The 27,460-nt window shown below is 60.9% G+C and overlaps 2 protein-coding genes across 3 annotated transcripts in view; both read left to right on the top strand.

Annotated features, from left to right (window-relative positions):
- The window catches only part of RNF213 (ring finger protein 213), an 87,292-nt gene extending 71,581 nt beyond the window's left edge, over positions 1-15,711 (top strand). Inside the window, exons 49-67 of the mRNA XM_054593078.1 lie at positions 87-277; positions 1,097-1,219; positions 1,928-2,038; positions 2,454-2,693; positions 2,984-3,065; positions 3,678-3,712; positions 4,934-5,028; positions 6,126-6,285; positions 6,741-6,921; positions 7,367-7,458; positions 7,956-8,207; positions 9,277-9,409; positions 9,699-9,782; positions 10,182-10,362; positions 10,721-11,000; positions 11,527-11,721; positions 12,072-12,161; positions 12,248-12,426; positions 13,873-15,711. Coding sequence (XP_054449053.1) covers positions 87-277; positions 1,097-1,219; positions 1,928-2,038; positions 2,454-2,693; positions 2,984-3,065; positions 3,678-3,712; positions 4,934-5,028; positions 6,126-6,285; positions 6,741-6,921; positions 7,367-7,458; positions 7,956-8,207; positions 9,277-9,409; positions 9,699-9,782; positions 10,182-10,362; positions 10,721-11,000; positions 11,527-11,721; positions 12,072-12,161; positions 12,248-12,426; positions 13,873-14,026 — 2,858 coding nt within the window. The 3' untranslated portion in view covers positions 14,027-15,711. The remainder of the gene's footprint in view (positions 1-86; positions 278-1,096; positions 1,220-1,927; positions 2,039-2,453; positions 2,694-2,983; positions 3,066-3,677; positions 3,713-4,933; positions 5,029-6,125; positions 6,286-6,740; positions 6,922-7,366; positions 7,459-7,955; positions 8,208-9,276; positions 9,410-9,698; positions 9,783-10,181; positions 10,363-10,720; positions 11,001-11,526; positions 11,722-12,071; positions 12,162-12,247; positions 12,427-13,872) is intronic.
- Positions 15,712-18,602: 2,891 nt separating this feature from the next.
- On the top strand, positions 18,603-24,569 carry ENDOV (endonuclease V). 2 transcript variants are annotated; one of them, XM_054592914.1, is made up of 9 exons: positions 18,603-18,658; positions 18,970-19,141; positions 19,785-19,919; positions 20,135-20,174; positions 21,118-21,230; positions 22,049-22,117; positions 22,487-22,615; positions 23,738-23,811; positions 24,381-24,569. In XM_054592914.1, the coding sequence occupies exons 1-9, from the start codon at positions 18,603-18,605 to the stop codon at positions 24,517-24,519; spliced, it is 927 nt and encodes a 308-aa protein (XP_054448889.1). In that variant the 3' UTR covers positions 24,520-24,569. The 2 variants fall into 2 exon arrangements, with proteins under 2 accessions (XP_054448889.1, XP_054448890.1); XM_054592915.1 differs by lacking the exon at positions 19,785-19,919.
- The last annotated feature ends 2,891 nt before the right edge of the window (positions 24,570-27,460 follow it).

Below are 27,460 nucleotides of genomic sequence, written 5' to 3'. Positions count from 1 at the left end.
GTACCTGTTTTACTAGCCTCGCGTCCGTGACAATCGATGACAGTCCTCCGAGCCCCTCGCTGACCCCTTTCCCTTGAACCCTGCAGCTGTGGCCGAGGAGGCGAAGCAGTACCTGTGGCAGGTGGAGCTCTTCTGCGCGCAGGCCGGGAACGACTGGTACCGGGTGTACCTGGTGAGGAAGCTGACGAGCCTGCTGGGGATGGAGTCTGTGCAGCATCTGTCCCGGCCCGGCCACCCGGCCCAGTGGGTGTTTCCCAAGGAAGTCATCGCACAGCAGGTGAGGGCCAGTCCTGGCAGCCCCGGGCGCTGCCACCCTCTGGGCACTGGGTGCCCCTCCCGGGCCTCCTCCCACCTGCTCAGGGGAGGGCCTGCGGCTGCTCTGGGCCCTTGTCCCTGGGCCTCAGGTAGCCCCACCCAGCTGGTGACGCCCTTTGACAGCCTGCCTAGGGAAGTGTCGTACCTGGGCGAGCAGGCCTCTGCTCTGTCCCCTCCCCACAGAGCTTTTGTAGGCGTCACTCCCGACAGCGTTGTACACAGGGAAGGCAAGACAATGGTCCTGTGGCTTTGCTTTCAGCCACGTAGAAGCAGCTCTCGGCTGCAGGATGAGGCCGTCTGTCCTCGGCCGTCAGCGACAAGCAGGGCCAGACTGAGGATGGAAGAACCGCGGTCGCTTGGCCTCGGCCTCCTGGTCATCCCTGCCGCATGCTGAGAAATGAGCCGGTTCTTGCTGTCCTGAGTTATAAAAACGGCACTAAAATGTGGCCTTTTTTTTTTTTTTTTTTTTAACTCCCGTTGGAGCTGAGATCAACGTGGCGGAGCCCCCCGGCCTCTGGCGCCTCTTTGTGTGGAGAGAGGCAGCCCTGCCAGGCTAGCGCCGCCGCCTCCTCCCGGGGCTCCGGCCGCCCCGCTGGCTGCAGGGAGCCTGCAGGGGGGTCCCACGCAGCCCGGCACTGTCCGGCCTTGGCCGCCTCAGAACCCCAGGTCTGTGTCGTTGGGCCTCCAACGATGACCTGTTTCCTGACCCCTGCAGACAGTGTTTTGCTAGACGTCCCCCACCGTCCCCACCGTGGGTGACCCTGTGTTCCTGGGGTTGCAGAGGGATCACCTGGGCCACATGGACCGTTTCCTGGTGCATGGGCAGGAGTACAAGGCTGTCCGTGACGCTGTGGGCAAAGTCATGCTGGAGTGCAGGCCACAGGCTGTCAAGACGGCTCTGCAGGTAGGACGGCCCCGCAGAAAGTGCCTCTTTCTAAAGTTATGTCCACTGATGCAGTGGAAGGTGTCCAGGAGGGGACAGCTGTGTGGGCAGTTGTGGGCCCGCGGTCTCCAGGGACACCTGGCTGCGGGGACAGCAACAGCTGTCCTCAGTTGTTGTGGACAGAGGTGCTCGGGCTTGCTGACCTGCCGAGGTGCTCGGTGTCGGTGAGTCCTCCGTGGTCCCTCTGTGTCTGCTCCTCCCTCTGAGTCCCTGCGGACGGGACGCACAGCGGCGCCGGCCTCCGCGCCGATGCGCTCCCGCAGTCCTGTGTGCGCTCGTTTTAAGAAAGGTTAGAATAATCTTTCCCGTGTTCTGGTCTCACTTCCTTCTGAGCCTGGGTCACCCTGGCATCCATGGTGCGGGGACCTGAGGAGGTCATACCTGTGCTCTGGACAAGTTTCCAGGGCAGGGGTGTCGTCAGAAAAAGAAGACAGTGGTTTGTGTTACTCTGTCATGAGACTGGACGCAGGTGCCCGAGTTTAATGGAACGTCTTTCGAACCTGCCGTCTCGGAGCCATTGCCGGAAGACGGTCCTCAAGGTGGAGGGTCCAGGTGTCCTGGGTTTTGAGAAGGTGTCCCGCCCCACCCTGATGTGGGGGCAGAATCACAGGGCTCTGCCTGGACAGAGCCACCCATGTGGCACAGCGTCCCTCGGTGTTCCCCTCTCAGGCCTGCAGGAGCTCCGAGACGCACCAGGCGGCCTACCTGCTGCTGGCGCTGTTCCGAGAGGTCACCACCCTGTACAGGTCCCGCAGCGCCAGCCTGCACCCCACACCCGAGGTGAGCACAGCGCCTCTGCGTTCAGGGGGTACTTTCTGAATAGAAGGAAGAGTCATGCACTCAAATTATGCTCCTGATTTTCCGTCCAGGGCAGGGGATTCACCCTTCTCACAAGGAGGGGCTACTTCCTGTTTTAGCCAAAGCTTTTAGAATTACAGTTAAAACCAACATCAAGAACGTAAGATGCTTTCAACTGAAACAGAGTATCTGAGGGGAGCTTGGGCCTATGCCACTGAGTCTGTGCGTGAACCTCTTCTCCTCCGGGGATCCCCACAGAGGGCACCTCCGCAGCCCCATTTACCGCAATGGTGGATGGGTATTTTGTATCGAGATGTGTGACTGACGTCAGAGCACTCCTCTGCGTTCCCGGGATCTTCTTTACTCGGTTTAACGTGGACACATGTTTTCCTGTCAGCAACGTGAGGCTGTGAGCAAATTGATTGAAGAAAGCCCGACCCTCTCCCAGGACATGAGAGATTTCGCAATATCCCTTGTGACCCGCGCGCTGCCACTGCTGAGGGCGGGTCCCGGCGGTGGCAGCCTTGAGGGCGCGGTGATAGAAATGGCTGTTCACGCTGCTGTCATCCTCTTCTGCGGACAACACCGAGTCTTGGAACCCCTAAGGAACTTGGCCTTCGCCCCAGCCACCATGGCGGTGAGACTGCGCGGGGGCCAGGTGGCGGGCTGTCGCACCGACACCCAGCCTTGGTGGGGAAACGGTGGAAGCCGTGTGCTCCCTGGGGTCCCTCTCTCCTCTGTCTCCCCTGGTCCGTGAGCCCACAGTGATGGTGAGAATCTTGCCGCCACTTGTCACACAGAGAGCTGTCATGTCTTCTCCACAGACAGCTTTTGAGGTCAAGGAGAAGGGAAATCAGAAGGTCTCGTCCTTGCTCGAGACCTCCTACCTCCATGTCTAAAGCGAGCTCTGCTCTCTTGGTTTTTCAGAGGGCGTTTCTTCCAACCATGCCTGAGGACTTGCTGGCTCAAGCCAGAAGCTGGAAGAGCCTGGAAGCCGTCCAGTGGTACAGTAAGTGTTGCTGTCTGAGACGGTCACAGTCCTCTGAGCTTTGATGAGCTTCCTGATGCCGCCTGGGCCGCTGGCTGAGCGCGGGGCCCCGTGGTGGGGGCCGGCCTCGTGCTGCCGTAGGCGCTGGCACGCAGATGGCCCCGCCTTGGCGTTCCTGGGCGGCTGCCCTCTGGGGAGGGGGGCAGGAAACACATCAGAGGCTCGGTCACGGCGCAGCCCGGTGCCTGACCCAAACAGGGCTTTTAGAAAAATGAAACTGGGAGATAGAACAGTGCAACTCTGACTTGATGTAAATTCTTCTGGTGCCTGAGTAAATAACCTTTGTAAACTAGTTTCAAAAGTTGTTATAAAACATGCTCATGGCAAACAACGTAGTGAAAGAGAACAGAAGTGCACAAAACACTCCACTCTGCCTCCCAAGGTAACCGTGGCATGGGCCTGGAATCTGCTTTCTCTGCTTCATAGGATTCCACTCAGGGACACATTTCCACATGAGCTCGGGACACAGACCTCTGTCCCGTGTGTTGGGGCCGGTGCAGCGGGTGGGGGGAGTGGCTGTCCCTTTGAGCTGAGGGTTGTGAGCCAGCGCGTGCCCTCTTCTTATCCCAACAGCATGCCCCAACGGTCACCCGTGCGCCGTGGGAGAGGTGAGTCTGGCTACTTGGGGCAGGGCTTGGGGACCCAAAATGTGTGTCCCTTCAGGTCTGCGGGGTCATGGAGGAGGAGGAGGAGGAGGCGAACGAGGGTCTTGACCTTCTAGGAGAGCACAGAGTCTTTTGAGGGCTGGTCTGAACATCTAAATAAAACCTGGGCTGCCCAACGGGCTCTCAGCCTCAGCACTTTGTATAAATTTCTTTATTGGGGGCCATCCTGTGCCTCGTAGGATGCTGAGCAGCATCCCTGGCCTCAGCTCACCACGTGCTAAGAGTACCCTGGCCCCCCCAGTGCGACATCCAAAGATGCCACAGGTCCCCAGGGAGCCAACACTGCTGCTGGTTAGGAAACACTGCCAGATGCCCTTGCTGGCCCCCGGAGCATGGGATCAGGGTCACGTGTCTTTCTGTGACAGCAGAGTGCTGGCTGGGTCAGGAGCTGGGTCACTGGCCCTGAGAGGACAGATGAGCTAGAGAGGGGACCCGAGAAAGGGACAAAGACTCACAGCCCGTAAGCCCGTGGGGGAAGGACCTGTGTGTCCCTCCACCCTGAACCCCGAAGCCGCTGTGCAGGGCCCTTTGTGGCGCCGCCTGTGCCTGCCGGTTCGGCAGCCGGCTACTGAACTGAAGAACGCCGTGTAATGAGGTAAATGGGAGAGGCGAAGGGAGAAACTGCCACGTCCACATCATTCCAAGTTCACTGGCCTCTTCATCCATGAAATGTCCTCGGCACAGGCTGTCCCCAGACCTCGCCCATGTCTGGAGGTCTCTAGGCTGCGTACCTGAGGGGGTGTGGCCTGCTTCTGAGGGAGTCACAGCTGCCCGCACGCACCCCAGTAGTGCAGAATGGGCCTTTGGAAGTGGGGACCACATGGCCATGTGGTTTGAAATCAAAAGCCCGTGGTGGCGCTGAGGGGATGCGGAACTCCTGGTGTCAGGAAGCAATGCTGGGGTTGTGGCCCCCGGGGGACTGGGGACAGATGACACCCGGGAAGGAGGGCTGCCACGTACATGGATTCTCTTTGGGGAGAAAACGTAAATTGTCTCTCTCACTTGGAAAAAGAGCCCAAATTTGACCATGTTCCACATAATTAGCATGGAACACATGTCCTGTACCCCCAAATACGCGAGTGCGAGGGAGCCCTCCCGGCGCGTCAGCCTGTCGGCGCACTGGCAGTGTGCACCGGGGCTGACGGCCATCTGCCTGTGTCCTAGTGTGGCAGGCCCATGGAGCAGAGCTTCTGCATCGACTGCCGCCTGCCCGTCGGAGGGACGAACCACAGACCTCAGGCGGGATTCACTACTCTCCAGTATGTAGGCGGAGTCTCCTCGCTGGCTCAACCCCGGGCATGGGCTTTGTCTGTTCCAGCTGATACGCTGGTGCTTACTGTGGTGTCCTGACTGCAGTGTGTTTGGACCGGGGACATGCTGGGCACTGAGGTCCCAGTCCCTGTAGCCATACCCCAGGAGGTACTGGATCTGTCCTTGGCCACCTGGACTCCTAAATGCAAAGCAGACGGCATGTGAACCCTTGTTAACGTGAACACTTGTTCATGCCAATGTCTTCCACGTGGTCTGCCTGGGGCGAGCCCCCTGCTAGGCAGGTTTCCCAGTGCACAGGGGCATTGAAGTCTGCAAAACAAAAAACCCGGCATTTGCCTCTGAGCAGATGCCACTGCCCTCAGTTGCCTCTTGAGAATGTGATGGTGGTGTGGCCAGTCTTACTGACCACTGCGGGTCCAGCTAAAAGCTGGTCTGCTGTGCCCCACCCCCGCTCACCACACGGGGCCGGCTGTACGTGCTGCCCGAAGGCAGGCGGCGCCGCCTCTCCACGGCCGCCGTCCTTCCTGGCTCTTCTGGTGCCGTCACATGTTACAATAGTCTGTTATCTCCACACACTGAATGTCCTAGAATCACCAGGATGTTGGCAACGGGCCCTCTCTGTCCCACTGCGCCTGCCATCAGAGCGTGGTAGGAAACCCTTGGCCAGACCTGAATCCGAATCTTTGATTTGGGACAATGAGACCAAGGTGCGCATGTCCTCATGCCCATGCCAATTGTCCCAGGCTCTGGCTGTCCTTAGCCTCCTCCTGTACCCACAGTGACGTCAATGGAAGTAGGTCCTGATGTTCGTCTTCCCACATGGCCCAGGGACGGCACCAGATGCCACCTCGTGCAGCCACTTTTCATGAGAAAGAAGGTTGTGGGCTTTCGGTCAGCCAGGGAAGTGGTTCTAGAAAGAAAAGACTTTCAGGAAAGTAGTGTGGGCTTAGCAGAAAAAAAGTGCTTCCCACGTTATTTTCTCCCAAAATGTGAACCTGGTCTCCAGGCCCCGAGGATCGGGCATGTGCCCGGAAGCTGAGACACGACCTTCAGCCTTCACCTTGTCCTCTCTTGCTCTTCCCAGACACACCGCAGACAGAACTCAGACTGGCCACGTGCTGGGAATCCCACCCCGCAAGGATGAGGCGGTGGTTTCCGACCGGGACCTATCCCCGGTGGTCTTTCTTCTTGCTCGGCTCCTCACTCACCTGGCTCTGCTTCTGGGAGCGGCTCGCAGCCCGCAGGTGCCGTGTGCGCAGCCTGAAGCTGCTGCAGCGGTCACAGGGAGTCCTTTCACCCCCAAAGGCCTTGCCCCCTCAGCGGGTTTTGAACGCGTCTTTGTTTACTGATCCACAAGGAAACATAAAGCCTGCACACCCTCACTCTTCCCACTGGGTGTCTAACGGGGTGGGGATGAGCTCACCAGTCCCAATCCAATCCCCCTAAAGTGACTGGCTCCGGCCTCTCCTGGGAGCGGAGAGCTTAGTACGGCAGGCATCTGGGTCGCGGCTCTGTGGAAGGATAGTGCACCTCCCCGAGTCACACCAGGCGGCGGGCAGGCCTGGCGCTGAGACCTCCTGGTTCCCTCCGGCAACGCCTGAGGACCCGCTGTAGCCCCCCACCCCTCAGGTCCCTCCGAACGCGGCCCTGCCCCCTCCGCAGACCAGACCGTTCTGATGTGTCACCCCTGGCCCCACAGGCCATGAGTGCCATTATCCACCCTCCCGTGGAGGACCCGAGAAAGTTTCTAGAGGAGCACATCCACAGGGACATGGAGCAGCTAATGAAGACACTGGGCAGGAGTGCTGACGACACGGCCAGCGTGGTCCACCTCGTCCTGCACAGCCTCCTTACGGAGCAGCGCCACCGCCCTGCGCAGGGTGAGGGCCAGGGTGAGGGCTGCGCGGGCCGAGAGCGCAGCTGCAGAGGACGTGGGTCCGAGGGAGACAGGGTGGCGAGGAGTGCGGCCGGGAGGGCGGTGCCATAGGAAGCAGTGTCCCTGCTGGTGGAGGGGCAGGCCCACCGCGCCTCCCTGCACTCCCTGCTGCGTGAAGACCTGCCGCAGTCCGGTCTGTGGCACAGAGGTCGAGTGTGTGCGGAGGCTCTGCAGTTTCCAGCGCCAGAGCCCACGGCGTCTTCACAAAGAGTGGGAGGCGTGTGGCAGCAGGGGCCAGTTCTACATGCTCAGGTTACTTAAAAGAAGAAACCTGCCCACCCCCCTCCCGGAGAAGAACATTATTTCCGTTTAACAATTATTTTGTGTCTCCTCTATGTAGACTGCTGTGGGTTTTGTTCCCTGGGGAACCCATATGTTTTTCTTTGTAGAGCCTTTCCATTTTGATGCCACCTTGTCAACCAAGGAACAGAGAAACTCCTGGGAAAAGTGTGTGGAAACTCTCATTTCACCTGAACTCAAGGTGAATGCGGAGGGATGGCACCACCCGCACGCGCACCTGGGGAGGGTGGGCGGGGCTTTCCCCGTTGTCCCTGGGCGCTCGGCCCACCTGCCCAGGAGACTGCGGGGTTCCTGGGAGTCAGAAGTGTGGTCCTTGTGTTCTCTCCGTTTCGTTTGACGACAGGATGTGAGAGCAGGAGGTAGAGAAATAAGCTCCCACACATAGAGCCCCCAGAACAGGGCTGACCACCACAGGTTAATGGTTGCCCTGTCAGGTGCAGACGCTCCCGAGAGTAACGAAGCCCATCTGGGAGGAAAAGGGTGGGAGTTAAACATAGGTGCGAGTCTCATTCTTTCTGGGGAGACATAAACGTGCAAACCAGGAGCACATGAATGATGCTAAAGGTGAACCCACACGCTGAAACGAGGAGGTCGGATGCCCAGACCTGCCCGGGCAGGTCAGCAAGTGGCCCCATGTGCGCCTCACACCCAGTGCTCTGTGTCCTTCTCCTCACCCAGCATCTGGATAAAGCTCTCCTGACAGTGAACGCTCTCATCAGCCATGATGAGCGTATCAGCTCCAACCCGGTGGCCAAACTTGTATTCCACGACCCAGTGGCCTTCCTGCCCCACCTGCCCCAGAACAGCGTGGTTCACAGCTCCAAGATGTGGAGCTGTAGGACGAGGGTCACCGTGGAGTATCTCCAGCACATCGTGGAGCAGAAAAATGGGAAAGAAACCGTGCCTGTCCTTTGGAAGTTCCTGCAGAAGGTAAGGTGCTTCGCTGGGACCACCAGCCTGGTTTCCCAGGGACCGGAGGCCCTGGCTCTGAGCTGGTCCGGTCTTTCCTATGAGCAGGACGTCTGACACATTAAGGGCAGGACTGACATGCTAAGGGCGGGAGGTCCAACACACTACTGCAATGACACAGCGACAGGACAGAGACCCCCCTACAAAGGTCTGATAGTGTGGACCCCGAGTCACAGGTGAACATGGCCCAAGTTGGGAGGACACGGGGAGTGTCTCCCCCATTACTCAGCAAGAGCAAGATGAGTCTCCCAGCCACACATGTTCCCCTTCGTCCCCCAGCACCTGGGGCATCTGGTCATCCATGCGTGTTTGTTGAAAGAAAACCTTTAGTCCAGAATCCCTATTGGGAATCAAACCCAGTCCCCGCTGTTCCTGAACAAACGATGAGGGGCCGGAGGGTCCTCTTGGTCAGAACCAGAAACACATAGTTCCTGACTCTAGTCCCCTTCAATTTTGCCTTTCTGCGGCAGACTCCCCGGCCATTTCCATCCAGGGACTAGTGTTTGCAGTTCAGCAAGCGGAGAGGTGATTGGGTGGTTCCTGCTGCTCAGTAATGTACATGAGGTCACAGCAGGAGGCTCCACGTTGGGACTGTGCTCTGTCCCTGTGGGAGCCGCTCAGGGTTGGGACCTCAGAACGACACCCATGGAAACACAAGCACCACAGCCTGGATGCTGGGTCTCTGTTCTCGGCTACCTCTCTACATCCCACCTGTCCCCTGATCCCCAGAGGCAGGTTCCTTTCATGCTTCAGGCACACGCGTGGGATGCATTGGCCTATGAGAGCAGGGCCTGCGTCTGTTCACCCCACCCTCCCCAGGGTGCAGTGTACGCTAACCTGTGGCAAGCCATCGGGAGATACCGGCTAAAAGACCGGGACAGCATTTTCCCCATTTCCAAGATCACAGATAAAATGCCGCACAGACCGGGTGAAAGTACACATATACACCCAGAGCCTGCCCTGTGGTCCCTCTCCCCAGTGACACAATCTGGCGGACTAGACACATCACTGTGTGGCCTTCCCTCCCCAGGAAGGAGAGCTGAGGCTGGTGAGGTTCTTGCCCGAGATCTTGGCTCTGCAGAGGGATCTTGTGAAATGGTTCCAGAATGCTTCAGAAGCTGAGTACCCATCCATCTACGACTTTATTTACAGTCACAGTTCAGGTGGGACTCTGTGGTCACCGGAGATCAGGATGGCCTCTGCTTGGTGGCTCAGGGATCACTCCAGCTCAGGGGTGGGGGTGCTTTGAACACAAAGCCGTGGGTGCCCCGAGACCCCAGCATACCGCACAGGCTTTGCTGCGGCCTTTTTCTGGCTCCTCACACTCAACAGTGGCGCTGTCATGGTGTCCGGGTGGTGCTGGTGGGCGTGGGCTGAGGCAGTACTGGCTCTGGCTGGAGGGTGTGTGGCTCTGCTGCTCTGACCTAGACCCGTGGGGCCTGTGTCTGACAGGTGGGCTGAAGCAGCTGCTCCACAACAGATTCGTGCTGTTTCTGTCCACATGGAACAGGCTGAGGCGGTCCCTGGAGACCAATGGTGAGTGGCGTGTTCCCCTTTAACGTGACACACTGCAGGGGACCCATCCTCACAGCCCTGCTGTCAGTCCCTGTTGTCACCTAGCACCATGCCACATGCATTTAACTCTGAATCTGCATCTTTGGGTGGAGGGGTCTGGGACAGTGAAATCACACAGCCAGAAAAATACACCCTCAGTTCTTGGATCGATCCATGTGGAAGCAAAAAGAAGTGGGGCCGTTTGGAACCGGGCAGCATATGACAGGGTGGGAGGCAGGACCTCCACGTATCCCTGGGCCCAGCTCTGATGGGTTGAGAAGTCTGCGCTGCTTCTCCCGCTGTGGGCTCCCTGGCCTTCCACTGGGCAATGAACAGCACGGAGTGGTGACCTCGGCCTGAGAGGGACCCTGTCATTTAAAGGTGAAATCAAGCTACCTAAGGACTACTGCAGCACGGACCTCAGTCTGGACGCCAAGCTCGAGGTCGTTCTGCCGCGCCGCCAGGGCCTGGGCCTCTGTTCCACCGCCCTAGTCAGCTACCTGATTACCCTGCACAATGAAATGGTCTACACGGTGGAAAAGTTCTCTGAGGAAGAAAACAAGTGAGTGCACAGCCCATGGGGTGGTGTCCTCCAACCCAGGGAGTCGTTTCAAGGCCACAGGTCCAGGACCTGCCAGCCACTTGCCAGCAGCCCCGGCCAGCGCCGCTCCAGCCCCACTCGTGGGCGCCTGCCGAGCTGCCCGTCGTCTCCTCTGCTCAGACTCCTGTCATCCCTAGGGTAACGTGTTCTATTGATCAAAAATTTCAGAGCGATACATAATAGTTTTGTCTGGTAGGCCTGAGTTTATGATCGCTCGGTGTTTTTGTGCTCCAAGGTCATGGCACGTGGGGCCTGGCTCCTGTCGTGCATCACCAGCCGCACCCCTGGCCGGGCCCTGATGCTCTCTTTACCTCCTCAGCTACTCGGTCGATGCCTCTGAGGTCACTGACCTGCACGTCATCAATTACGAGGTGGAGCGTCACCTGACTCCACTCATCCTCTCCAACTGCCAGTACCAAGTGGAGCAAGGTGGCGAGAGCCTGCAAGAATTCGACCTGGAGAAGATCCAGCGCCAGCTCACCAGCCGCTTCCTCCAGGGCAAACCCAGGCTGACCCTCCGGGGGCTCCCCACGCTGGTGCGCAGACACGACCGGAACTATGAGCTCCTCTTCGCCAGCATCAGGAGCAATGTGCCCCAAGTGAGTGCGCACAGCCCTGTCCTCTGGCACGCCGGCTCCGCTAGCACTGGCTGCTCTCACGCCAGATGTTTGCCGCAAGCGCCCAAGACCTTCTGTTCCCCAAGCCCACTGCTCCTTCCAGAGGGCGAGCAGGACAGCAAGCCCCACTTCTTGCTGAGTGTGGCAGAGCGCAGTGTCCCAGTGTTGGCTGCTTGGTGCTGGCATCACAGCCACGTGAGTCGGTGCAGGCCAGAGGACGTCGGTGCTTCTGCTCTCCTGATTTGTGTGTGTGTGTGGTGTGGGTTACCTGTATTGAGTGTGTGTGTCTCTGTGTATACACACGTGTGTGTGTTGCCCATGGGCACGTCCTCACTGATCACTCTGAGGATTCAGTGTGTTCCCCTCTATGTCTGCAAAACAGCTGGAATACTGCTGACTCTTAGGAAGCACGGTGTGTCAGAGAGCTCGTCCTGGCTTGTGGCCTCAGCAGCGACAACAGTTCTGAGGCACAGCCACCCACGGACTTGTCCTGCTTCTGACTTCCTAGGTCCCCCTCCCCAACTCGGCCCTCAGCACCATCAGTGGGCAGCTGCAGTCCCATAGTGATGCCTGTGAAGCTCTCTCTGTCATAGAGGTCACTTTGGGGTTTTTGAGCACAGCTGGAGAGGACCCGAACATGGACTTGAACGTATACATCCAGGACAAGCTGCGAATGAGCGATCAGACGGAGCAGGTCCTAAAGGTAGGCCTCTCACCTCGCTTCCCAGGAGTTGCCGTGCCATTCTGAGTGGCGTGTCAGTCTAGGCAGCCCCTGCCCTGGCCGGACTGCCTGGAGACAGTACAGACCCCGGAGGTAAAGTCGGAGGTGCGCGCAGAATGGAAGCCTAGATGCAGCGTGCCACAGCCACCTGCACGCTGACTGGTGCTTGGGCTCCGAGATGCTGCCTGCAGGAGAGGCCTTTCAGAGGGGCGGAGACTGAGTCCTGGAGCAGGGTAGCCTTCGTGCTGAGGGGAATGGGATGAGCTCAGGGCAGAGCTGCACAGCCTGTGTGCAGAGCTGCCCGACTCTTCAGGGGCCGCTTCCTCCCACAGGCCCTGCACAGGTGTCAGCTGAGGCACGTCATCGCCCTCTGGCAGCTCCTCTCTGCTCACAAGTCTGAGCAGCAGCTGCGCCTGAGAAAAGTAAGTCCCACCTCCTGCTGTCCACCTGGCTGCGGGCTGTGCTTACATCCTGGGCCCTCGCTTCACCTGCTCTGCCTTCGCTGCAGGAGCCGTTTGAGGAGATCAGTGCCAGGTACGGAGTTGAGCTCAGCCCGGAATGTGCTAAGCTCCTGAGCACATTCCTGAACCAGGGCGGCCTGGACACCTTCCTCCTGGAGCTCCATGAAATGATGGTTTTGAAGCTGAAGAACCCCCAAACCAAGCAGGATTTCAACCCCAACTGGAGGTAGGGCCTGCGAGCCTCCAGGCTGAGCACAGCTTCTGTCTACCCTCTTGGAGTTCAGTGTCCGTGGTTACTGTTGCCCAGGCATCCAAGGACTGCCTCTAGGGGCTTCAATCTCTATTGAAACTTTTTAAGTAATTATAAGTCACATTCTTACTATAAGGAGCTGGCTTACTAAGTCAAAGAGGTGTTCATTTTAACTTTCATAGAAAAAGCTACACCAGTGTATAGTGTAAGAACACACGACCCTGGCTAGTATCTGTCTTTTATGTTGCTGCCAATCTAATGACCCAAAAATGGCATCTCGTTTTCACTCAGGTTTTCCTCTTCACTAGGGAGGCTGAAATAATTTTCTGTTTATCAGCCATTTGTATGTCTTCCTCCGAATTACCTCTTGACGCTTTTTTTTTTTTTGAGCAGAGGACTGTTTGTGTTTTCCTTGATCTTAAAAGATTTTTTCATCTGTTATGTTAAAAAATGCTCTATCTTGGTGTTGAATTTTACAAAGCCAAACCTGACGATTTTTTTCTATAAAGCCTCTGTAGGAACATAGATCTAGGTTATGAAGTAGTCTACCATGTTTCTTCTTGTGCTTCTAGAGTTTAATGTGGTATGTTTGTTTGGTTAACAAGTTCATCTTTATGTGTGGTCTGAAGTAGGGGTTTCACTTTGCTGGTTTTCTAGATATAAGTCGGCTGCCAGTTCCCTCTCCAGTCAGCCACACGGCCGCCGCCGTCCTCCGTCAGACTGGGTGGCTTACATCTGTATACATTTATGTCTTTGGGGTTTTTTATAAGGTTTTATATTTTTGCTCCTAGAGGGGAAGGATGGGAGAAAGGGGGAGAGAAACATCATGTGTGAGGGAGATAAATCGATCAGCTGTGTTTCACACACCCCCAACTGGGGACCTGGCCTGCAACCCAGGCATCTGCCCCAACCGGGAATCATACCAGCGACCTTTCGGTTTGCAGGCTGGCGTTGCATCCACTGAGCAACACCAAGCCAGGGCTATCTTTGGTTTATTTAAACAAGTCTTTGCCACTCTGGACTTTTGGTGTGAGAAAAAGACCCCATTCCTAGAGACTTAGAACATTTGTTCATAGGAAATGGAGCAGCTTTTGCTCTGGAAGGGCAGGCTTTGTTTCTATATAGCTGATCTCGTTACTAGAGGGCTTAGAGTGGTCTGCGGGCCCCGCAGCAAGACCAGCACCGTCCTGCAGTATGTATGCTGCACGTGGGCAGCGGCAGGTGTGTACCATCTCCTTGCAGCCAAGATGCCAGTCCCTGCCCACTCACCCCATTGCAGAAGGCCTAGAGCTGACTCTCAGCACCTCTGGTCTCAGCAGCGCTCAGGTCTACGGATGGCTTATAAAGGTGACCGCTGATGGGTGTCTGCAGTTTCTCTTGCCGACTGTTCAAAATGCCGTCTCCTGTTCCTTGGTTTTTCAGCCTGAAGGAAACTCTAGTAACTTACATGGAAGCTAAAGACAGCGACATTCTGCCTGAAATGGAGGCTCAGTTCCCAGAAGAGATACTGCTCTCCAACTGTGTCTCTGTGTGGAAAATGGCAGTGGAGCTGAAACGGGGTCGACAGATGAGATAGGATCCCTTCCTTGGTACCGTCTCTGACTCAGGCTGGGGGAGAGAAGGCTCCCCACCCCTCACCAACACGGGGCGCCCCCGCTGCCCTGCGTCCCTGCGACTGTTGTCTCAGGGGTGTGTCTGCGCGCCCACTCTTTCTCATCAGGGGATGAATCCTGATCTCTGAGAGTTGACCCCTGAGTAAATCGCTGCTCCTCACATCCCAGGGGAATGTATAGGAATGGTCTGTCTCAGGCCTTCAGGCCTCTTTCCAGGAACATTTCTAGCCACCGGGCCCCTTCCTCCTCAGACTATTACACGGTCAGAGGGAGGGAACATGGGTTACTTATTTTTGCCTTTATATATTTTCTAATATGTTCTGCACTCTTAAAAAGAATCTGGCTTTTTTTCTTTCTTCTGTTTCTTTAAATTCTGAGTATTATACAAACGTCTCTAGGTTTCCAGGAACAATAAACGAGTGCCAGGCTCTGCGCCCTCTCACGAGCCAGGGCGCTCTGAGTGACAGGCCCTGGAGCCAGGCCACTGCGACCTCATCAGGCCCCCTGACAGGCCACTGCCACATTTCATGGTCTAAGACCTTCAGAGTCTTAGTTTCCTGGTTTTCAAATGAAGGAACTGGATTGATTGATGGCCAGATTTCCTCCCAATTCTAGTATTTTGAAATTCTAAATGAAAGTTTCTCAGTGCAGACTTGGGCCAAAGGCACAGCCCTGGCATTCTGCGGGGCGTGTCTGGCTGGCACCATGCCGAACAGGCACGGCCCCCGCGTCCGAGTGTGCGAGTATCCGGTGCCAGCACTGTGTCTCGGCCAGGGGGTAAGAACGGACTCAGGACACAAAACCAGTCAAGTCTCCAAGGAAGGAACGGGAGAGCGGCCGGCCAGCGCTGAGCTCCTGCCGCCCGCCCACACGAGTGTCGGCCCTCTTCTCCGCGAGCACGCGGGTGCGGTGAGAGCCATCCGGGCTCATCCCTGCCCTTCGGCCTCGGCGCCCACGACCACTGAGAAACAGCCGTTTGCAACCAGGCAAAGGTCTTTCATGTGCGTTCTAGGAGAATTAATGACTCCGTCAGCTTGAAATTGGGTCCACCAGTGAGGAGAGCTATTCAAACAGCAAATGCCCACCAGGAACCCCGGGCATGCCCTCAGCGCCGGCCGGGAACGCAGAAGGCCCTGCCCTCGTCACTACTGCTCTTCCTCGTTGTCGTGTGTGGTGAGGGGAGGCCAGTGATCCGGGCCCCACACTCACTCACCTGACCTAGAACCTATGTGCTTTCAGTGATCTGACTGTTCAGTCCTTCCAAACTATGCAAAGGCCCCCCCCTGACATCTGCGTCCTCAATTCCCATTTAATTGCCATTTAACGGGAAGGGGGGGTTGCTTGTTCAACTCTTCAACTTGCACTTGGAACTCCTTTGATACCTCAGAGTGAGGGGCCGCTCTGGTTCCTCACTGGGCCACCCATGCCTGAGTGGAAGACCCTTTTTTGGGGGGGGGATGGGAATTTTATCCCCACTTTTATGAAAGTTTTTAAATTATGATGTTTTGTTTTGTATGCTATGTTTTCAAAGCCTTAACTCAATATCTAGTATCTTGTTGGTACAAAAATATAGTGGCTTAGCAGAGACAAAGGAAAATTTTTACTATAGTTGTCACACCTGTTTAATAAACTTAAGTCTAGCTGCTAAAGGATCCTTCTCTGTGGGGGCACAGCGCCGATTCATGGCGGTCAGCCCTCAGCTGGCTTTGGGGAACAGCTCTGCCCGCTGGCGGAATGTTGGCGTGGAGGTGTCCATCACATGGAAGGTTCTGGACAGGAAATGTACACTCTGGTTCAGAACGTGAGGGTAAACATTTCGTCTGTACAAAGTGACCACAGAGCCGAGGAGCCACGGAATTTAACGCCGCTCCCCAAACGCGGCAGCCTCTGCCTCCGAGGGTGGTTGTGCACCCCTGCCCGGGGGCGGGGGGGGGGAGCAGCATCCTAGCCAGCTACCTCCGGCGGGGAGGGTGGGGGGGGTGGGGGAGCGTTCCCCAGCGGGAGGATGAGGAATGTGACAGGTAGGTGTGAGCTCTGGCTGCCCACCTCTGGATGAGTGGCAGGACAGTACTTCAGGGAGAAGCTGCATTTTTTCTTCTAATAGGAAAAGACTCCTCCTGGGGAGCAGCCTGCTTTCTCGAACTCCCGCTTGGAGGAGAGAGGCCAGTAGCCCAGGAAGCCTGGCCTGTCTGCCCGCCCTGTCCTCTGTTTCGTCCCCCACCCATCCCTGCCCCAGGCCTTCCCGTCATGCTTACCTGTCCTGTCCCTGTCCTCCTGCATTGGTCTGGCATCTCCAGCTGCACAGTCCATTCCGCTTTGGACCCGGGCAGACCCAGACATGGGCTGTTGGGAACTTACCTGCGCATCTTCACAACTGATCGCTGTGTCCTCTTTAAGACCTTACCTTAGTGCCCTCCCTGGCCAGGTAGCTCAGTTAGTTAAAGCACTGTCCCGATAGACCAAGGTTGTAGGTTGGATCCCGTTAAAGAACATACAGAAGTCACCCAATGACGACAAATCAATGTTTCTCTAAAAAGTAAATAAAAAATTGTTTTTAAAGAGCTTACCTTATTTTGTGTGCCATAGGATTTCATCATTTGTTAACTGACAGTCATGAGCTATTTCAGTTATTTCTAGGTAGGCAATTCCAACCCAGAAACCAACATGCAGTGAAAACGGTGAGGAAATGGCCAGGCTGGTAAAGCACACTGCGGGCCGGGCCCCCCGCACCCCTGCCCTGGGTGCCCTGGGGGCCGCGAGGAGATCCTGAGGCCTTGCGCTGAAGGACAACCCCTCCCAGCCGTGACTGACCTCTACACTGCCTTCTGCGCGTTAATCCAGTTCCAACTGGAAAAGCAAGCAACAGGGGAGAGCGAAAGCTGACAAAATTCACTCCCCAGATTGCCCGACGGGCTGCCCCTGGGATATTCCCAGAAGCAGGCGAGGGAAGTTGGGGGGCGGGGCCGGGGCCCACGCAAGCCCCCCCTGTGTCCATGGCCTACAGAGTCCTGCCTTCCACCCTGCCGCTTCCCTCACACCGAAACTTACTGGGGGTGCTCGCATCCCAGAGGGTCGCCACCGCATGACCACTCCCTGTCCCCTGAACACAACACACCCTCAGTCAACCCCAGCACAGCTACCTGCTCAGGACCCCCGACTTCGCCTCCCGCGACCAAGCCTCCAAGCTCTCTACCCGGACAAAGCCGGCGCAAGCGCAGCGCGGACGGACGGACGCCGGCGTAAACCGGGGCGCTCCCAGGGGCCGGCTCTGTGACCTCGGGCGAGCCACGTCACCCCTGTAACCTGTTTCCCCTCCTGTAAAGTACTTCTCAGTGCTGTGGCGAGAAACAAGCCGGCGTGGGGAAATAGCTGAGCACAGTGCCGGGCGGGCCGCGGGGGCCAGGAACGTGGCACTCGCCTCCTCGCCCTGCTGACAACTCCAGGCCCTGCCGGTCGCCGGATGCTACGTGAAGCCTTTCCCCAACCTCGAGGTCGAGTTCCCTCTTGAGAGCCATAGTCAGGCCGCCTTCCTGCCCGTGTGCTTCTCCGGATTCTCCTAGGGGCACATCGCTGCCCTTCGGCGGGCCGCGCGCCCGTCCGCCGGCCGCCTGTCAGCGCCCCGCGGCCGCCAACCTCGCTCCCACCGCAGCACCTCCAACACGCCGTCCGCCGGGCCTGACGAGCTCTCTCCCACGCCCCCTCCAGGCCTCCCCTCCAACGAGCGTGCGCAGCCCCTCCGGGAGGCCGTCCCCAGCCAGCGGGCTCCCGCGTCGGTCCCGCTGCGGCGCTCACACCCCGTGAGGACGCCGTAGCCCCAGCGTCCAGCACAACGCCGGGCACGCAGAGAGCGTCGAGCCGCACTCGTTCCGATGGGCTCTGGGAAAGAGCCCACGCCCCCGAGGCGGCGTGAGCCGTCCGGCGGGCGAGGCTCCCTGCGCGCCGGACGCAGCCGCCGCCGGCGAGCGCTGGGGGCCCGGCTCCGCGGAGGGCTCTGCCCTGCCTGGGGCTGAAGGCGAGGTGCCACGCGAATGGCAGGCGCCCTGCGACGCGGCTGGGAGCGCGTTGCCTCGCGTCGTGGCACCCGGGCCCCCTGACTATCAAGCTGGCGCAGTGTGGGAAAGCAGCCTAAAAGGGGAGGCGGCGGCTGCCTCTCCCCGTGAGGCGCTCCGGGCGAACTCCGCAGCTTCTCCGTCCGCCTGTCTTGCCAATTCCCCTCAGGTCCACTGTTCCTGTATAGTTTTCTGCTTCGGCCACTTCGGGTCAGCGCTCTCTGGTGCCGGCTCCGTGGCCACGTGAAAACCCCTCACAGCGCGCGTTTCTCCTGTGGGTCTCGGTCCGTGTGACGTGCCGCCCGCCAGGGGCGCCCGAGCCGCGCAGCCTGCCTCTCTCCGCGGCCGCACGCCCAGGTCGGCTCCTGTCTGCTCGAGGGCGTGCGGGAGGAGTCGGCGCGGAGCGTCGTCACGGCAACCGTCGCGGCCTGGCGCTTGCGCGCACCGCTCCCGGAAGTGACGATGCCGGAAGGGGTGCTGCGGCCGCGCCATGGCCCAGGACGCTGCTGGGAGGCCACCCGAGGAAACCCTGTCGCTCTGGAAACGGTAATGGGGCCGGGAAACAACCAAGACCCCGGGGCTGGAGAGACGCGGCTCCCTGCGGCCCCTCCCACCTCGGAGCCCTCGGCTTTGGGGCAGTGGGGTCCGGTCCCGCTTCCGGCGCGCGGGCGAAAGGGCCTTCGGGAGTTGTAGTAGGCGGGGGTGGCGGCGCTCGTTCCCCGCGCGTCTGGGGTCCCCGGGGAGGGGCTGGGCTTCCGGGGGACGGGGCGGGGAGACGCAAAGGAGCCCCAGACCCTCAGACTTGGGCGTGCGGGCGGCCGGACCGGGCGGCCCGCGGGACGTGTGTCTGTCCCCAGGGAGCAAGACCTGCTCAAAGCCCGCGTCGTGGATCGAGACACGGAGGCGTGGCAGCGGGATCCCGCCTTCTCCGGCCTGCACAGGGTCGGGGGCGTGGATGTGTCATTTGTGAAGGGTGACAGTGTCCGAGCCTGCGCCTCTCTGGTGGTGCTCAGCTACCCTGAGCTCGAGGTATCCCGGAGCGGGGACGGGGGACGGGAGGACCCCGGTCAGGAGCAGCCCCGCTTGCTCCGTGTGCTTTAGTGAGGGAGGCGGGGCTTCGAGACAGGGATCGAGGGCTTCTGTAGGATTTCATACTAGACTGGAGAGTCTGGGAATAAAGGAGACATCTGGGCTCCTACCTTAGTGACCAGCAGTGAACCGTCCCAACTTGTCCAAGCTGGGAATCTCCGTCTTCCCTAGACCCTTCGCTTCCAGTTACACCACCTCCACTTTTTCTGCCTCCTAAATATTGCCGGAGTCAGTCCTCTGGTCTGTGTCCAGGCTGCCCCTTCTCATAGTCACTCTTCCTGTGGGCAACAGGCAGAGCCTTCCCTGGGGTCCAGCCTCCAGGATGGCCCTGGGGGTCTCTTCTCCATCTCCCTGCCGCCAGCAGACCTGACGTCCCATAACGCAAGTGTGTGTGATCATGTCACCACGCAGTCAGACCTTCCTCCCGGATAGGCGAGGCGGGGCGGCACGCGCATTGGGCCGGGCAGGCGGAGAGGGGGCCGGCAGCCGAAAGGGCTGGCGGGTGAAGGGCTGAGGGTGTGCAGGGACATGGGTGGCCGGGGCTGTGTTCCGCCGGTGAGTTGACCTGGCTGCCTGGTGGCAGGTGGTGTACGAGGACTGCTGCATGGTGAGCCTGACGGCCCCCTACGTGTCGGGCTTCCTGGCCTTCCGAGAGGTGCCCTTCCTGGTGGACGCTGTGCGGCGGCTGCAGGAGAAAGAGCCTGGCCTCATGCCCCAGGCAGGTACCTCGAAGGGCCTCTGCGGGGCGGGGAGGCCGGAGCCGGCACTGGCACGGGGAAGGGCCTGGGGGCTTCCTGGGGAAGGCGTGCTCTGCCCCCGCGACAGGGATCGGACTCTCTCCGAGGCTGGCCTCAGTGGTGGCCCCACTGCTCCTGCAGGTCCTGGGCTAAGGCGCAGCATCGCTGACTCCGACCTGTTCTGTCGCTCTCACAGGTCCTCTTTGTGGATGGAAATGGGGTGCTCCACCACCGAGGTGATCCTGCTCGCCAGAGGTGGCCCTGGAGGGCTGTGGGGAGGGGGCGTCTCATAGGGCGCCTGTGCCCCGCCCCAGCCGGGCACCAACAACTTTCTGGGCTCGTTGCCCTGTCAGGACCCACCAGTGAAGACCCCCGACACGGCCTCCCCAGAACCCTGCACTGGCGCATCTCAGGCCCAGTGTCCAGTTTGGACCTGGCCCCTCCCAGAAGTCCTGGGACCGGGTTCAGCCAGCCTGTCCCGCCAGCAGCCCACCCTGTGTCCTGATGGGCCCTTGCCCTAAACCAGCGGGCACAGACGGGCATGGATGCCGGGTGACCTGCTCTCTGGGCGCTGGAACCTTGGCCCAGGGGAGCTCCGAGGGGGCGGGGCCATTCCACCCCCAGAGAGCGGCCTGGGGGTCTGGGAGCAGGGGGAGCCAGAGGGGCGGGTGGCCTTGGGCTGTTCAGCCACCCTGCACTGGGAGCCCTTGGGTCCAGAGCCGAGGCGTGGACATGCCCCACCCTGGTCGCCAGTGCAAGACCAGTAGGCCAGCTCTGAGCCAGGACCCCGGCAGTGCCATCCTGGCCACCTGGTAGGAGCCCCAGAGTGTTAGGTGAGTCGGGGGGACAGAGGCCTGATGGTGGCCACAAAGGGCAGAGGCGGGCGGAAGGTGCCAGAAGTGAAGACAAACATGTGGTGCGTTGTGAGCGTGCCAAGGGGGCCCCTGAGCTGTGCGAGGCAGGGAGGCCGCCCCTGCCCAGGCTGATGCCCGTGGCATCGGGGCGGGGGCCACGTCCCAGGTCAGGTGGGGCTCAGGGCCCTGGCTCCATGGCCCTCCGCCTGTGACAGGACTCCCTCCACTCGGGGAAGCTCAGTGAGGCTCTGGGTCGTCCCCCAAACCCACGCCGCCCCGGACTGCGTGGCTCACTGCCTGCCCGCCCCCGCCCCTCCGCCCACAGGCTTCGGGGTGGCCTGCCACCTCGGCGTCCTCACAGACCTGCCCTGCGTCGGGGTGGCCAAGAAACTGCTGCAGGTGGACGGGCTGGAGAACGACGCCCTGCACAAGGCCAAGGTGAGGGGCAGGCCTGGGCGCACCTGGCCCGGGGACACGGAGGCCGCCCTGCTCCGGGGCAGCGCGCGCCTGCCGGCTGCCTGCCAGCGTGTCCCCATCCTGGACTCCTGGCCCAGAGTCTGGAAGACCCACTGCCCTCTGCGCCCTGCGTGTGCCCTGCGGGCGGTGAGCTCCTTGCCTGGCCTCCCTGCCCCTGAGGCGTCCCCATGTGGGGGCATGACTGGGACATTCTGGGAGCCCAGGCCCTGCTCTCGTGACCCCCGGCCCCTGTGCTGGCACTGGGAGCAGGACGCGCCCTGCAGATGAAGCTGGCGCCGCCCCCGCGCCCCCAGCAGCAGACCCGGAGAGCAGCGGGCACGTCTGCCTCGTTGCCCCGGGCAGCCCTGCGTCTGCACGGAGCGGTGCACGGGAGCCTCGGGTCCCCTCAAGCGGGCCATTCCCCACTCCACCCCAAAAGAGTCTGTTGAGCCAAAAGTGCCTGGCAAAAGATTCCTAGCAAAGAGAAAGCAGCAGGAAGTGCGTGGCGGGGGTGGGGGTGGGTTCCGGCCGGCCCCCGAGGAGGAGCAGGGCCTCCACCCTTCAGGCCTGCCAGGCTGCGCCCCGCCCTCTGCACCACATGGGGAGGAGAGAGCCCAGCAGTGACGGAGGGCCTCGCCGCGGCGCGGTGGTGCTGTGGGGGTGCCTACGCATCACCTGCCTGGGCCGTGGCCTGCACGCAGGACCGGACCCTCCCTCGTTAGGCCCAGCACTGCTTGGGCTTTAGATATGAGCCGGCCTCGCCGAGGCAGGATGGCACCCCAGCGTTGCCTGTCTTCCAGATCCGCCTCCTGCGGGCCGGGGGAGATGCCTTTCCTCTGACGGGAGGCTCCGGGAGCGTCTTGGGTATGGTGAGTGGCAGGGGCCTGTGTCCTGCCCATGCAGACCCCTCAGCCGCGGCCCAGCAGGGCCCTAGGTCAGCACCCATGTGGTACGCTCGCACCCCACAGCCCAGCCACACTGCCCGCCTTCCCCGCTCCGCCTGTCGGGGGTGTGCCCTGTGCCCTCACTTCTTCCCCACCTCGGGTTGCGTCGGGGGCTGCCGTGCCCCTGGCGCCCCACCCCGCCTCCAGGACCAGCAGCAGGAACGTGCCCCAAGGGTGCTACATGTGCCCCGCTCCTCCTCCACGAGCTTCCTCCTGCCAGTCAGGACCAGCGGTCGGCCCTCTGGGCCACAGAGCCTGCCCCCCAGCGCCCTGACCTCCCCTTCCTCGTCCCAGGCCCTGAGGAGCCACGACCAGAGCACCAAGCCCCTGTACGTCTCCGTGGGGCACAGGATGAGCCTGGAGGCGGCCGTGCGCCTGACTCGCAGCTGCTGCCGGTTCCGCATTCCGGAGCCCGTGCGCCAGGTGGGTGGCCACTGCCAGGGCCCCAATCCTGCCTGCCCAGCCCCCTTGAACCCTATCACCCTGCTGACCATGGCTGTGACCTTCCTCGGGGCCTCGGGTCTTCCTGGCTGCTGGTGTGCAGGGCGGCCTCTAGGTGGCACCAGAGCCCGCACGCAGGTGGCTCAGCCCCGGCTGAGGCCTGGACCTCCAGGCTGCCTTCTCGGGACCCGCCCTATCTATCCACACTCTCCCCACCCCGGGTCCAGGGTGTGGGGGTTCCCGAGCCTGCGGTATGTCCTGGCTCCAGGGGGCTTTCCTCCTCCATTCCCAGCGTGTGCGGCCTTGGGGGAGGAAGCCCTCAGCGCCTGGGGCTTGCTGGTGCTGGTTCAGGGGCAGGTGCCTGTCCCCTCTGGGCCTCGCTTCCCTGGGGAGGACAGTGACCCTGTCCTTGTGGGGCGGCCTCTAAAGCGCCTTAGGCACCTCCGGGGCGGGTAGGGCCGTGGGGCCGGCCCTGGGGAAGGCCCGCCGAGACCCTGGCCTGCAGCCCCGGGGAGGAGAGCCGCCGCCCTGTCACCTCTGCCGGCGGGGTGGGCCCCATCTGGCTGCCCTGTCTGTTGCTTTGTCTGTTTTCTGCCTGGGTCTCCTGACTGCTTCCTGGGAGACGCTGCGGGTCCTCTGCCCACGCGCCCGTGGGGCGCTGCGCCAGGCTGAGGGGAGGGTGCGGCTGCCCGCTCCCTGCGGCAGGGCTGCTGGGGGGGTGGTATGTCCGGTGGCCCTGCCCGGGGGGGTGGTCGGCAGGCGGGCGAGCCCGGCAGCAAGGCCCTGGGAGGTCCCACTGCGGGATCTTGGCAGAACTCCGCGCTTCCCCGGGGACAGGTTGTGGCTGACCCCGGCCGGAAGACAGACACGGAACAGAGAGTGAGGACAGCTGAGTGGGCCGGGGGGCCCTCCGGAGGCGGCTCGCAGGCCCAGGCTGCATCTGCGTGCCCCTGGGGCTGCTTCGTCCTGTCCCCAAGGCCGGGCCTGCGGTGCGTGGCGGCCTCCCTGGGCTTTCCCAGCAGGGAGCTAGGCGGGGGGAGGGCTTGTCCAGAGGCCAGTGCGGGACCTCAGCCAGCACCCCTCACTCGAGCCACCCCTCCTCAGGCTGACATCCGCTCCCGAGACCACATACGCAGGAGCCTAGGAGGCCCTGGGGCCCCCGTGCCCCGGCCGGGGAGGTGAGTGCAGGGGCGGCCGAGCTGCGGGTTGGGAGCCCTCGGCCAGGCAGGGTGCAGCGTCCTGAAGGGAGGGGAGAGTTGTACCGGCAGGATGCTCGGGGCCTGGATGGATGCTGTGTCCAGAAACCCCCAGAGCCCCTGGCCCACCTCCCACCGGGGCTGACGGGCCGGCTCACATCCCAGCTGCACAACCAGCTGCATCTTCTACGTGCCCTTGTCTGTGTGGCAGGCACGGTCGTTCTTGTCCCGCTGGGCTCTTGGGGGAGGGGGCGGTGGGGAGAGCCGGCCAACAGACAGCTCAGCCACCACGGCAGCCTCGGCCCTGCCTGTGGTCCCGGAGGCACGTCCCTGGTGTGCCTCTCCCTCTCAGGCTGTCCTGGGCCTGGCCGAGCTGCATGGGGGATGGGGGCAGGTGCAGCTGGAACCCCCGTGCCCTCCCAGGGGTGGGCAGTCCAGCCGGGCCTCAGGACCCAGGTCAGCGGCAGCCTCCAGGGACCACCTGGTGAGTGAGGGGACCTCGGGCTCTGGGGTGTGACGCTGCCCCTTCTTGATGTCATTACCAGCTGGAGCCAGAAGGCGCAGAGGCCAAAGGTGTGCCCTGAGCAAGGCCCTGGAGAGCCCACAGGTGAGGGCAGGCGCCCCGAGGCCCCCGGCCCAGACCCCAGGACACACCGGAAAGCCCCTGGCCCAGGCCCCCAGGAGCAGTAGGGTGAGGGCTGGGGGGCGAACAGGACGCCCTGAAGACTCGGCCCTACCACCTGCCCCCGCCGCAGGAGAGTGGCTGGCCCTGCGGCTCCTCCGTGGGGACGGCTCCCTCCGCAGGTGATGGGGTCGGGCTCTGAGGACCCCGGCGGCTGGGCGCTGCCCCCGCTGCAGGCCTGGGGCCCGGGGGGCCTGGAGCGCACTCAGGAGGAGGCGCATCCACCGCACAGCCCCGAGAGCCGCCGGAGGGGGTTCAGGGCCCCCGGCAGGAGCAGCGTTTGCTTTCCTGAAAGCACCAGTGTGAGCCGCGGCCACCAGAGCACAGACACCTTCGTGCGTGTGCCGCTGACTGTTCCTGATTTTGTCCCCTCCCGCCCCCATTTTTAAACCAGTCCCTCCCATAGCCACACTGAGCTGCTTCTCCCCGGACCCGGGAAGGTCCAGGTTGAGGCGGCCACTGTCTGGCGGGGCCCCTGGCTGCCCGGCCTGCCCCCAGCAAAGTCCTGGGCCCTCCTCGCCTGGTGCTGCGGGCCCACTGCCCACCCACCCTCTTCCAGGCCCCCTGCCGACGGCCCCTCCGGACCAGGTGGGGTGGGGGATTCGGGGGCACAGCTGGCTGGGCAGCACTGCCTGCTAGCAACTGGCCTCCGCAAAGCTGGGAGCCTGGCGCCCAGACAGTGTGCCCTGTGTGGGGCGGTGGGCACGGAGCCTGGTAGTCAGCTCTCGACAAGGGAGGGGACAGCGCCTGGAGAAGGCCCGCAGAGGCCGGGGCTGGTGGCCGCCGGAGTGCAAGGCCATGCTGACTGCCGACGAGAAGGAAAAAAGCAGAAGGTCAAGTCCTGTCGCTGACCGAGCCCCTCACGCTGCCCCAGCCCCCTGAACGCAGGCCCAGAGGGTGCTTTGCGCCCCCCCCGCCCGCCCCAGCGCGGGTGGTGATGCGAACCACCGCAGGTTCTCTCCCGCAGGGCCCCTGCCCCCGCCCCCTGCCCCCTCTGCCCCGTCCCCCGCAGTGCGGAGCGAAGCCAGCATCTGCGGGTGCATTGACAGGCCCCTCACCTGAGTAGGGTTTTCCTTTTTTTTTTTTTTTTTTTTTGAGATTAAAGTCCCATAAGCACGACTGTCAGAAACGCATCGGTTTCTGGGCAAGCAGTTGAGGGGCAGTTGAGGACCGCGTGCGGCCCCCAGGGCTGCGGCCCAGAACTCCTCCAGGACGAGGGCGGTGCGGCCCGTCCCCCGTGGCCGCTGCCCTCCACGTGCCGCCCACCAGCCCCTGGCAGCCGCTGATGGCCCTCTGTCCCTGGACGTGCCTATTCTGGGAGTCTCACGTGAACGGAGTCACACCGTGCACAGCCTTCGGGTCCGGCCTCGGCCCTCAGCACGGTCTGTGCTGCGTCACGAGGCGGTGCTTCGTTGTCTGCGGCCGAGGAGTAAAGCCATTACATGGACATGCCGCGTCTTGATCCATCCGCCGTGCGGGTGGGCATTTGTGGAGGTCCTCTTCGGGGCTGTTAGGGGCGGAGTGGCTGCCGTCCATCGTTGGTGCACACGTGTCGGGGCGAACGTGTGTGTGCGGTTCTCGGGTACATACCCAGAAGTGGGGTTTCTGGCTCTCGGTGGCCGGGTGACTGCGGACCGGCCGCCTTCCACACAGCAGCCGCCCTTCGCAGCGCAGCCGGCCACGCGCAGCACGCCGGGCTCTCTGCGTCGTGCGCAATGGCTGCTGCCCCCATCCTTGGTCTGGACCACCCGAGTGGGCGAAGTCCTCATCACGCTTGTGACCCGCGCTTCCCCAGCCACTAACGAGGCCGAGCCCCTTTCCTGTGCCTGCTGGCTGTGTGCGCATCTTGAGCGAATGTCTGTTCAACTCCATCTCCCTTTTAAACTGGAGTTGTCTTGTTGAGCCGTGAAGCTCTGTGTTCTGATACCAGACCCCCGTTGGTCCTATAATTTATAAAGATGCTTCCCGCTCTGTGGGCTGTCTTTTCATCTTGATAGTGTTTTTAGGTGCATGGAACTTTTTGAATTTGATGAAGTTCAATGTACCTTTCATTTGCTGCTTGTGCTTCAGGATTCACTGAAGAAACTTGCTAATCTGGGTCATGTAGATTTCCTCCTGCTTCCGTCTCAGAGTGTCACGGGTTGGCCCACCCTGAGCTCACTTTGCGTGTGGCCACTGGGCTCTGTGCAGTAGCACGCGGACGCCGGCAGCAGGGTGCGGGCTCCACAGAGAAGGCGGTGGGGGGTTGATCAGGGTTTGGGGGGCGTGGCTGTCGACAGCGATGTCAAGTCTTCCAGCCACAGCCACAGTGGGTTTTATTTAGCTCTCCCTCCATTTCTTTTAGTGTGGCTTCATAGTTTTCAGTGTACAAGTCTTACACTGCCCTTGGTTAAATTTATTTTTGTACGTTTTATTCTTTCTGACGCTATTGTAAGTGAAATTGTGTTACTAATTGAATTTTTGGATTGTTCATTGCTACTGTGTTGAAATACAACTGATTTTTGTATCTTGTACCCTGAATTTTGCTGTACTCATTTATCAGCCCTAATTGTGCATGTTCTCTAGGGTTTTCAATGCTAAGACTGTATCACCTGGGAAGAGAGTCCATTCTGCCTCTTCCTCCCGACCCGGGTGCCGTGGGTGCCCCGGCCTTTCCCAGTGGCCAGGAGGGCAAGGTCCAGCGCAGCACAGGGCGGAGGGCGGGCCAGCCGAGCGGTTCCTTCTCCCCGAGTGTGGGGGCAGCTGCGGACTGTTTACAGACACCCCCCGCGGGCGGGCGCGTTCCCTCTCCTCCTGCTTTGCCGAGTCTTTGTCACGAAGGAGGCTGCTGGGCCGAGTGCTCTTTCCTCGTCTGTGGAAATGGCCATTGTCCTTCATCTGTTCTGCACGTTACAGCGGCGGATGGTCATGTGTCAAGCCGCTCTGGTGTTTTGGAACGAAGGCGCACTT

Source organism: Pteronotus mesoamericanus, unplaced genomic scaffold (genome assembly GCF_021234165.1).
Source record: "Pteronotus mesoamericanus isolate MK-2021 breed Mesoamerican mustached bat unplaced genomic scaffold, CSHL_Meso_final scaffold_408, whole genome shotgun sequence".
Classification (NCBI taxonomy): Eukaryota; Metazoa; Chordata; class Mammalia; order Chiroptera; family Mormoopidae; genus Pteronotus; species Pteronotus mesoamericanus.
Note: the sequence above shows the minus strand (reverse complement) of the source record. Positions and strands in the feature narration are given on the sequence as shown.

Bases quoted from the DNA above. Each gene is read 5' to 3' on its own strand.
- ENDOV (XM_054592914.1), top strand. From the start codon at position 18,603: ATGGCCCAGGACGCTGCTGGGAGGCCACCCGAGGAAACCCTGTCGCTC. The intron at 18,659-18,969 runs GTAATGGGGCCG...GTCTGTCCCCAG, and splicing joins ACCCTGTCGCTCTGGAAACG to GGAGCAAGACCTGCTCAAAG. The intron at 21,231-22,048 runs GTGAGGGGCAGG...CCTGTCTTCCAG, and splicing joins ACGCCCTGCACAAGGCCAAG to ATCCGCCTCCTGCGGGCCGG.